Source organism: Nerophis lumbriciformis, linkage group LG27, assembly GCF_033978685.3.
Source record: "Nerophis lumbriciformis linkage group LG27, RoL_Nlum_v2.1, whole genome shotgun sequence".
NCBI classification, from domain to species: domain Eukaryota; kingdom Metazoa; phylum Chordata; class Actinopteri; order Syngnathiformes; family Syngnathidae; genus Nerophis; species Nerophis lumbriciformis.
This window is the reverse complement of record NC_084574.2, coordinates 35,596,512-35,608,516: the sequence shown is the minus strand read 5'-3', so window position 1 is coordinate 35,608,516 and position 12,005 is coordinate 35,596,512. Positions and strand designations below refer to the sequence as shown.

Below are 12,005 nucleotides of genomic sequence, written 5' to 3'. Positions count from 1 at the left end.
CAACGGGAGCACGTACGGTGAATATTCGCACCACAGGGAATGAGAAGTCATCCTTCACTGTGGTTCTAGCTTGCCATGCTAATGGCCAGAAACTTCCACCCATGGTGATATTCAAAAGGAAGACCTTGCCAAAAGAGACCTTTCCAGCCGGCGTCATCATAAAAGCTAACTCGAAGGGATGGATGGATGAAGAAAAGATGAGCGAGTGGTTAAGGTAAGTTTAAGTTTACGCGAAGAGGCCGGGTGGCTTTTTTCAGCAGCTCCGTCCATGTTGATATACGACTCCATGCGCGCCCACATCACGCTGGTTTTAATATATTATTAAAGTTTGACTGACCTATCTGACTGTTTTTTTGACATTCCTTTAGCGCAGTTAGATGCGGCTTACAACACGGGGCGGCTTGTAGGTGGACAAAGTTTTGAAATATGCCGTTCATTGAAGGCGCGGCTTTTAACCCAGGGCGCCTTATGGTGCGGAAAATACGGTACTAGCCAGCTGAATAAGGGGAGTTTGAATAATACACAATGATTGGTAACAAGAAACTGACCTGTTTATTCAAGGATAAACACAAAATAGACACAATTATACATGACAAACAGAAATGGCATCATTGAACTAGGGCTGGGCGATATGGCCTTTTTTTAATATTGCGATATTTTAAGGCCATATTGCGATACACAATATATATCTCGATATTTTGCCTTAGCCTTGAATGAACACTTGATGCATATAATCACAGCAGTATGATGATTCTATGTGTTTTGATTGATTGATTGAGACTTTTATTAGTAGGTTGCACAGTGAAGTACATATTCCGTACAATTGACCACTAAATGGTAACACCCCAATAAGTTTTTCAACTTGTTTAAGTCGGGGTCCACTTAAATTGATTCATGATACAGATATATATTATCAGATATATACTATTATATACATTATTTATAATCCAGGGTGTGGAGGGTAAGTGTCAAAAAGACAGCCAAAAGAGTTTGATATGAGAATAAATCTAAAGTTAAAATATAGGGTAGAAATGCACCCATTTGCAGGAAATGTAGTTTTGATTCTCAAAATTTTCTTTCAAGGCTTGCATGTCTACATTAAAACATTCTTCTTCATACTGCATTAATATATGCTACTTTTAAACTTTCATGCAGAGAAGGAAATCACAACTAAAAAAATCACTAATTTTTTCATACGTTGTTGATGTGGACATTTTTGCCTCGGCATTTTGATGGTGTGGGCGTGTGGCACCGAATGGAGATAAGCGTCTCGACAGACGTTACGATATTTGAACAATGATGACGAAAACTGTTTTCTCTGTCGTGTCCGTGTGTCGAAAATTGTTATGCGCTTATTTTTTTTATTTGATTTTGTGCGTGGCATAGATTTGCTGTGCGCAGAGGACGCTTAAACAGTGCGCAATTGCACAGGCGAGCACCTTAGAGGGAGCGTTGCTCGCACGGCTGCACAAGCATCACAGCTAACGTTAGCCATGCTGTTACCTCTCTGCTCGGGGAGGACGTATACGTATGTGACGTATGACGTGACAGTATGTGACGTGTGTAAGAAGGTGCACTTGCTGTCTGTGAGAGGGAGACACAGGAAAGAGTGAGAAGAGCCTGTCGTGTAATGCCAGCAGCTAAAAGCAACTGCGTGAGAATCCACAGACCTGTGGATGTGTTGAAGGTGTGCTGGAAAACGCGGAACGGAAATTAGGGAGCAGCAGAAAAGTGGAATGTATTATTTAAATCGGTGCGTTGGAAAACACGGACCGGAGTTTTTTTTTAAACTGGATCTGGATCGGCATTTTCCCATGCCTTGCCGATACGCAATTTTTGGCAAATATCGGCAGCCGATCCGATCCAAATATCGGATCGGGACATCCCTACTCAACACAGCGTAAAGCTCCAGCTGTGCTGATTGCGGCAGCTACGTATTTTAACTGTGTTGCGCCACTATAGAGGCGCAATATCGACAGCAGTGCACCGGAAAGACCTGAAGCAACTACCGAAGAAGAAACAGATAGAATGGTGTTATTTCCCGCTACTTGGTGCATAACGTTGACCGCCGTAACAAGTGGATTTCTGCCATACGGAGCATGATACGGAGGGATCAGTAGACTCCTATAGAACACTCCAGACTGTGCTGTGAACATTTTGTCTCTGGTAAGTGAACACAGCTAGTAGTGTTAGCTTCCTTTCCAACCTTTTCTGACTAATTATAATAGATGGATTGATTGAAGAGGGGCAGCACGGTGGAAGAGGGGTTAGTGCGTCTGCCTCACAATACGAAGGTCCTGAGCAGTCCTGTGTTCAATCCCGGGCTCGGGATCTTTCTGTGTGGAGTTTGCATGTTCTCCCCGTGACTGCGTGGGTTCCCTCCGGGTACTCCGGCTTCCTCCCACCTCCAAAAACATGCACCTAGGGATAGGTTGATTGGCAACACTAAATTGGCCCTAGTGTGTGAATGTGAGTGTGAATGTTGTCTGTCTAACTGTGTTGGCCCTGCGATGAGGTGGCGACTTGTCCAGGGTGTACCCCGCCTTCCGCCCGATTGTAAAAATCAGTGCTGAAAAATCAGTGTATAAAAATTCAGTTAAAAAAAAATCAGTGCTGAAAAGTCAGTGTATTAAAATTCAGTTAAAAAAATCAGTGCTGAAAAATTCAGTGTATAAAAATTCAGTTTAAAAAAATCAGTGCTAAAAAATTAATTGTACAAAAATTCAGTTAAAAAAAATTAGTGCTGAAAAAGTCAGTGTATTAAAATTCAGTTTAAAAAATCAGTGCTGAAAAATTAAATGTCGAAAGAATTTGCTGCTTTCAAAAACAAGAATCACTCACTCCTGCTTTTTGAAGCAGCAATTGTTTTGACACTGAAACACCCTTTAATGGAAACACCTACAGGTTGCAAATGTACTTCTTTGAATTTTTTGAAATATCGCTTTTATTTTGAAAAAAAAAAACTGCAATGGAAACGCAACTGGAGATGGATGGACATGAATATGACAAAAAAGATATACCTGCCAAAAATCTAAACTTTCTGTAAATATCTTGACCAATAGGATAATAATATATAATTCAAGAAGAGCAGGCAGCAGCTCACACATTCTCATGCTTTCTGTAACATCAGTTTGAAAAATGTCTCAACTATAATCTACGTGAAGGAGCCCAGAATTGTTGTATTATTATTTCAGGGTTCCTTATGGAAGAAACCATTACATTGCTATAAAATTGGATACAAATGAGTAGATAGTGAGTTAGTGTGATATATATTGTTACAAATGTTCCCAGGACATTGATCATATTTTGAAATGCAAATGTCAATGCTCCTCTTAGACCAGAGCTGGGCAAATATTTTGACTGGGGGGCCACATTGAGAGACAAAAATGTGTCTGGGGGGCCAAGGTGTATGTGTGTATAAATTATATGTACACATTTAGCTGTAAAAATATGCTGTACAGTATGTGTGTTTGGGTCCCTTTTTTTCCAGGAACACTTACCGTATTTTCCGCACTATTAGCCGCACCTAAAAACCACAAATTTACTCAAAAGCTGACAGTGCGGCTTATAACCCGGTGCGCTTTATATATGGATTAATATTAAGATTCATTTTCATAAAGTTTCGGTCTCGCAACTACGGTAAACAGCCGCCATCTTTTTTCCCCGTAGAAGAGGAAGTGCTTCTTCTTCTACGCAAGCAACCGCCAAGGTAAGCACCCGCCCCCATAGAACAGGAAGCGCTTCTTCTTCTACTGTAAGCAACCACCCGCCCGCGTAGAAGAAGAAGAAGAAGAAGCGCGCGGATATTACGTTTCATTTCCTTTGTGTGTTTACATCTGTAAAGACCACAAAATGGCTCCTACTAAGCGACAGGTTTCCGGTTCATGAAAAGACGCAATCTCTCCATCCGCACACGGACTACTATTTCACAGCAACTGCCTAAAGACTTTCAAGAAAAGCTGGCTACTTTCCGTGCATATTGTAAAAACAAGATAGCTGAAAAAAAGATCCGGCCAGAGAACATTATCAACATGGACGAGGTTCCACTGACTTTTGATATTCCTGTGAACCGCACTGTGGATACAACGGGAGCACGTACGGTGAATATTCGCACCACAGGGAATGAGAAGTCATCCTTCACTGTGGTTCTAGCTTGCCATGCTAATGGCCAGAAACTTCCACCCATGGTGATATTCAAAAGGAAGACCTTGCCAAAAGAGACCTTTCCAGCCGGCGTCATCATAAAAGCTAACTCGAAGGGATGGATGGATGAAGAAAAGATGAGCGAGTGGTTAAGGGAAGTTTACGCGAAGAGGCCGGGTGGCTTTTTTCACGCAGCTCCGTCCATGTTGATATACGACTCCATGCGCGCCCACATCACGCTGGTTTTTAATATATTATTAAAGTTTGACTGACCTATCTGACTGTTTTTTTGACATTCCTTTAGCGCAGTTAGATGCGGCTTATAACACGGGGCGGCTTATAGGTGGACAAAGTTTTGAAATATGCCGTTCATTGAAGGCGCGGCTTATAACCCAGGGCGGCGTATGGTGCGGAAAATACGGTAATACCAAAAGTCACAATGTCCGATTGAGTTCTAAAAAAGTGATGTTTAAACCACCTCAAAAAAAACGGAATGGAATTTTACAGTTTTTTACTGAATGGGACACCCAAGATGTACATGAAAATAAAGAAAGTGGGATTTACAATGTTAACTATGAACAATAAAACACTGAATATTAACAACATATGAACATCTTTTACTTCTCAGACCAGCTCCTCCATCGTTGTGTATCTTTTACAGAGGTGGGTAGAGTAGCCAGAAATTGTACTCAAGTAAGAGTACTGTTACTTTAGAGATGTATTACTCAAGTAAAAGTAAGGAGTAGTCACCCAAATATTTACTTGAGTAAAAGTAAAAAGTATGTTGTGAGAAAACTACTCAAGTACTGAGTAACTGATGAGTAACATACACACTCATATCATATATATATATATATATATATATATATATATATATATATATATATATATATATATATATATATATATATATATATATATATATACTGTATATATATATATATATATATATATATATATATATATACACATATATATATACATACATACATATACATTGATATATACAGTATATAATTTATATGTATTTATTTTTGTTTACATGTTAAAGGTGTTTTAATGAATATACATGCATGTTTAACATATAGAGTCCTTTCTTTCATGAAGACTAGAATATAAGTTGGTGTATTACCTGATTCTGATGACTTGCGTTGATTGTAATCAGACAGTTGTGATTATAACGTCCACATTTTCAAATGGAGGAGAGGAAAAGTTCCTCCTTTCTGTCTAATACCACATGAAAGTGGTGGGTTTTTGGCATCTTATTTGTCCAGCTTCCATATTCGTTTTTATACACTTAACAAGAAATATATTGGCGTCAAACTCCGTAGCCTGCTAGCTTGTTTGCGCTGGCTTTCGGAGACTCTTGTTTTGAAAGCGCAGGCGCGATGGAGCGGCACTTTTATTGTGAAGACAGGAACGTCCTCATGTGCGGTCAGTCTTTAGGCTTTTGACGGGATGTACGTTTGAAATAAAAAAGTATCTTTTTTCCTTCACACTTTTGATTGATTGATTGGAACTTTTATTATTAGATTGCACAGTACAGTACACATTCCGTACAATTGACCACTAAATGGTAACACCTCAATAAGTTTTTCAACTTGTTTAAGTCAGGTCATGTGACCACCTGGCTCTGTTTGATTGGTCCAACGTCACCAGTGACTGCATCTGATTGGTGGAACGAAGTGAAACGTCACCAGTAAGGCAGACACTATGAAGGTCTGTCTGACAGACCAAAACAAACAAAGCGTGCATTAACAGATCGATAAAAATTAGTAGCGAGTAGCGAGCTGAATGTAGATAAAAGTAGCGGAGTAAAAGTACCGTTCCTTCTCTATAAATATACTTAAGTAAAAGTAAAAGTATGTTGCATTAAAACTACTCTTAGAAGTACAATTTATCCCAAAAGTTACTCAAGTAGATGTAACGGAGTAAATGTAGCGCGTTACTACCCACCTCTGATCTTTTACAATCAAGCAAAACACAACACAAATGTAAAAACAGCAAAATATGAATGCAAAGTGTAATAAACACCTACAATATGATATATTATCACGTAAAAATTTGCTTCCGCATCGGTTTCTGACACATGCGTTTCGGGCTGGCTGCTCTGGAAACAAACCCCGCCCACTCTGCTTTGTTCCTAGACGTAGATTACCGCAATAACTCCTATAACACCCAAAAGCGCCGATTTCAACCATTGAAAAACTTTCTATAGTTCAAGAAAACAGCACGGCACATCATAATGGCGGCGACAGTTTTGATGGTAAAGGTCTAAAAAAATTATGTAGAACGTCCGGCGGGACGGATTGAAAATCATAACGGGCCGCATGTGGCCCGCGGGCCGTATTTTGCCCAGGTCTGCCTTAGACACACGTAACAAAGGTGTTTGTGAAATCTCCTGATGTTTTTTGCCGCTAACTTAATCAAAACTTTAGCGCCGCGTAAAACATTTCCGAAGTTTCCTGAAATAAAAAATACAACTTAAAGCCTTGTCCGTGTAAGATTCATGTTCAGATAACTTTTACTGCAAATGAAAATTGGTTATCAGCCTCCTTGACGACCAATTATCGATCGATATCGGCCCTAAAAAAAACTCCTTGGACAATCTCTAGCAAAAAGTTTGTGTCCCAAGTTCAGAACTGAAACCAGGAGCCAGTTGACTAGCCCTGATTAGTACATTGCATGCAACTTAGTGACTTGTCAAAGTCTTCTCACCTCAACATGGTTCCCTGCTGGCAAAGGTATCCGTTCCAGCAGCGGACTGGGCACTCGACTCGGTGCAGGACTGGGTGCAGGACTGGGTGCAGGACTGTGCGCGGGACTGGGTACTGGGGTGACAGGCTTGGAATGGTTGTTCTCCATGGCAGGTGTCATCTAAAATGTCTCTGGTCCACTTGATTCCAGAACATCCAGTCAGTGAGGGGTGGAGTGGGCCATGGATGGGCTGTTCCTACGATTCTGTGGCTCCACCTCTGTGGAAATCACTTCATCATGTTATAAAAACATTATTCATTGTGTTCGGCTCTAAACGACATTGGCATAGCTGCACCAGATCAAAAAGTAGCGAGGGAATGCACCCTACAGGTAAAAGCCAGTAAATTAGAATATTTTGAAAAACTTGATTTATTTCAGTAATTGCATTCAAAAGGTGTAACTTGTACATTATATTTATTCATTACACACAGACTGATGCATTCAAATGTTTATTTCATTTAATTTTGATGATTTGAAGTGACAACAAATGAAAATCCAAAATTCCGTGTGTCACAAAATTAGAATATTACTTAAGGCTAATACAAAAAAGGGATTTTTAGAAATGTTGGCCAACTGAAAAGTATGAAAATGAAAAATATGAGCATGTACAATACTCAATACTTGGTTGGAGCTCCTTTTGCCTCAATTACTGCGTTAATGCGGCGTGGCATGGAGTCGATGAGTTTCTGGCACTGCTCAGGTGTTATGAGAGCCCAGGTTGCTCTGATAGTGGCCTTCAACTCTTCTGCGTTTTTGGGTCTGGCATTCTGCATCTTCCTTTTCACAATACCCCACAGATTTTCTATGGGCTAAGGTCAGGGGAGTTGGCAGGCCAATTTAGAACAGAAATACCACGGTCCGTAAACCAGGCACGGGTAGATTTTGCGCTGTGTGCAGGCGCCAAGTCCTGTTGGAACTTGAAATCTCCATCTCCATAGAGCAGGTCAGCAGCAGGAAGCATGAAGTGCTCTAAAACTTGCTGGTAGACGGCTGCGTTGACCCTGGATCTCAGGAAACAGAGTGGACCGACACCAGCAGATGACATGGCACCCCAAACCATCACCCAACCATGCACATTTTGCATTTCCTTTGGAAATCGAGGTCCCAGAGTCTGGAGGAAGACAGGAGAGGCACAGGATCCACGTTGCCTGAAGTCTAGTGTAAAGTTTCCACCATCAGTGATGGTTTGGGGTGCCATGTCATCTGCTGGTGTCGGTCCACTCTGTTTCCTGAGATCCAGGGTCAACGCAGCCGTCTACCAGCAGGTTTTAGAGCACTTCATGCTTCCTGCTGCTGACCTGCTCTATGGAGATGGAGATTTCAAGTTCCAACAGGACTTGGCGCCTGCACACAGCGCAAAATCTACCCGTGCCTGGTTTACGGACCATGGTATTTCTGTTCTAAATTGGCCCGCCAACTCCCCTGACCTTAGCCCCATAGAAAATCTGTGGGGTATTGTGAAAAGGAAGATGCAGAATGCCAGACCCAAAAACGCAGAAGAGTTGAAGGCCACTATCAGAGCAACCTGGGCTCTCATAACACCTGAGCAGTGCCAGAAACTCATCGACTCCATGCCACGCCGCATTAACGCAGTAATTGAGGCAAAAGGAGCTCCAACCAAGTATTGAGTATTGTACATGCTCATATTTTTCATTTTCATACTTTTCAGTTGGCCAACATTTCTAAAAATCCTTTTTTTGTATTAACCTTAAGTAATATTCTAATTTTGTGACACACGGAATTTTGGATTTTCATTTGTTGCCACTTCAAATCATCAAAATTAAATGAAATAAACATTTGAATGCATCAGTCTGTGTGCAATGAATAAATATAATGTACAAGTTACACCTTTTGAATGCAATTACTGAAATAAATCAAGTTTTTCAAAATATTCTAATTTACTGGCTTTTACCTGTACTACAATGTTTTGACAGCCACTACCTGGTGGCAACAGACGCTGCTTAATCCAATATTGACAACAAGCGCACTAATCGATGCTTACATGCATGCCATATGGCGCAGCTCGCACACTGGAGACCAACTTTAAATCCACTAAGTTTCTCTTAGAATCAACCTTTCGCTAAGCGCAACAAAACATTTGTACGCACGTACAACACTTAAGACCTTTGGTATGTCAGTACGTGGAATAAAATGATGGAATGGATTAGGTAAAGAAGTCCAAAAATGTACTAATATGATGCAGTTTAAGAAACTGTTCAAACTTCAAGTGTTTACAAAGTACAAGGAACGTCTTGAACTTATTAAAAATGTGTTATCTTAATAAGTGATCTATTTATGGAGATGATCGTTGTATTTAGAAATACTTCATGTGAATGGTGTTACAAATTCAGAACAGGAAGTGAACATGTGTGTTAATAATTGCTATGAAGTGGAAATTGGTAGGGTTGAATAAGATTAGCTTCTTCCTACTCCTTTTTGGACATGTTGTCAGTACAAGGGTAAGTCAAACACAAACACAAATAGACGGAGTAGACATTGAAAGGGTGTCGATAAAATGATGATGATAAAATGAACTGGAAACCTCATGTAAAAAAATATGCAACATGAAGTGGCAAGAAACATGTCAATAATGAATAAAGCAAAATATGTTCTGGACCAAAAATCATGTCATATTCTTTACTGCGCTCTTGTGTTACATATCTGAGTTATTGTGCAGAAATATGGGAAATCACTACAAAAATACACTTCATTCAAAAAATAAGATCAATTAAAATAATACTTAATGTTGGATATAGAGAACATACAAACACTTTATTTACTGAATCACAAATATTGAAATTCAACGATTTGGTGCATTTGCAAACAGCTAAAAGTATGTATAAATCAAACTATAACCTGCTAGCCAAGAATGTACAACAATTCTTCTCAACAAAAGAGGAGAAATATAACCTTAGAGGAAAATCGAATTTAAAACATTTGTATGCACGTACAACACTTAAGACTTTTAGTATATCAGTATGTGGAATTAAATGATGGAATGGATTAACCAAATAAATCAAACAATGTAGGTAAATACAATTATATTATATTATAAATATAATCCACTTCAAGAAACTCTTCTAACTTAAAGTGTTTACTAAGTACACAGAACAAGAATTATGATGAACCCTTTTTTTATTGAGACAAAGATTATTTATGTGTACAGCTCTGGTAATGGGTACATTTACACCCACCTGCACAAATGCACTTCAAAATGTAACAATCAAAATAAATATGCCTTTTTTTTTTGTTTACTAGGGCATGCATATATGATATGCATTAGTTTGACCATTTAAAATCAACGATAAAAAAAAGGAGATGTTTGGAAATAGCATAAAAATGCCCCAAAAACTTGGAAAACTGCGTTACTTTTTGGTGTAACCATCATGAGCGTTCTGTTAAGGTATGTTTCTTTTATATTTTGATAAATCATCATATTTATGTATTACTAAATTTAAATAGGTATTGATCAATCTTTAAGCTGTGTGTGTTTGATTTCAGTTTGCTTTTGACATCTTATTTAGAATTGTAGTTGAAACTTTTACAACCTTGTGTTGCGCTCATGATGGCGTAACCAAACTAGATTTCATTTAATGATCTTATTTTGAATAGTTATTCCCTTTTTTTACATTTAGTATATTTAAATATTCATTTATAAACATTGAATACATTTCAAATATCAATAAAATGCAATTGCCTTCATCTTATAGGGTAATGTTTAATTACACCAAGTCATGAGCGTAACACCAAGCTTCATCACTTTGACTTGTAATATCTCTAATTCTGGTGGTGTTTTATGCTTTTTTCTTTTTGGAACATGTGCTATACATATAATACAATAAAGTCCCATATAAAATTATGTTTCTAGCGATACTTGAATTTTGCCTTTGAAAGTAACACTCCAATGTCCATTAGTGGAGCTGTACACATATGTATTTAATATTTGTTTACTTACTATGGTATACTATTTATGTATTATTTATTTGTTCACTGTTCTGTTACAGAGAAAAAGGAAATGGGATAAAACTGTGAGAAACTGTTCAAACTTCAAGTGTTTACAAAGTACAAGGAACGTCTTGAACTTATTACAAATGTGTTATCTCAATAAGTGATCTATATGGCGTAATCGTTGTATTTAGAAATACTTCAAGATTATATATGTATTTAATATTTGTTTACTTGAACATGTCACGAGGGAGGTGCTGGACATTGAGTCCGAATGGACCATGTTCCGCGCCTCTATTGTCGAGGCGGCTGATTGGAGCTGTGGCCGCAAGTAGTTGGTGCTTGTCGTGGCGGTAATCCTAGAACCCGTTGGTGGACACCGGCGGTGAGGGATGCCGTCAAGCTGAAGAAGGAGTCCTATCGGGTTCTTTTGGCTCATAGGACTCCTGAGGCAGCGGACAAGTACCGACAGGCCAAGCGGTGTGCGGCTTCAGCGGTCGCAGAGGCAAAAACTCGGACATGGGAGGAGTTCGGTGAGGCCATGGAAAACGACTTCCGGACGGCTTCGAAGCAATTCTGGTCCACCATCCGCCGCCTCAGGAAGGGGAAGCAGTGCACTATCAACACCGTGTATGGCGAGGATGGTGTTCTGCTGACCTCGACTGCGGATGTTGTGGATCGGTGGAGGGAATACTTCGAAGACCTCCTCAATCCCACCAACACGTCTTCCTATGAGGAAGCAGTGCCTGGGGAGTCTGTGGTGGGCTCTCCTATTTCTGGGGCTGAGGTTGCTGAGGTAGTTAAAAAGCTCCTCGGTGGCAAGGCCCCGGGGGTAGATGAGATCCGCCCGGAGTTCCTTAAGGCTCTGGATGCTGTGGGGCTGTCTTGGTTGACAAGACTCTGCAGCATCGCGTGGACATCGGGGGCGGTACCTCTGGATTGGCAGACCGGGGTGGTGGTTCCTCTCTTTAAGAAGGGGAACCGGAGGGTGTGTTCTAACTATCGTGGGATCACACTCCTCAGCCTTCCCGGTAAGGTCTATTCAGGTGTACTGGAGAGGAGGCTACGCCGGATAGTCGAACCTCGGATTCAGGAGGAACAGTGTGGTTTTCGTCCTGGTCGTGGAACTGTGGACCAGCTCTATACTCTCGGCAGGGTCC

The 12,005-nt window shown here is 40.1% G+C and overlaps 1 protein-coding gene across 2 annotated transcripts in view; it reads right to left on the bottom strand.

The window, feature by feature from the left end:
* LOC133624458 (sodium/hydrogen exchanger 9B2) overlaps positions 1-12,005 on the bottom strand; it is a 61,648-nt gene that overhangs the window by 45,979 nt on the left and 3,664 nt on the right. For both annotated transcript variants that reach the window (XM_061988028.2, XM_061988029.2), the window contains exon 2: positions 6,862-7,118. In XM_061988028.2, coding sequence (XP_061844012.2) covers positions 6,862-7,020 — 159 coding nt within the window. In that variant the 5' untranslated portion in view covers positions 7,021-7,118. The remainder of the gene's footprint in view (positions 1-6,861; positions 7,119-12,005) is intronic.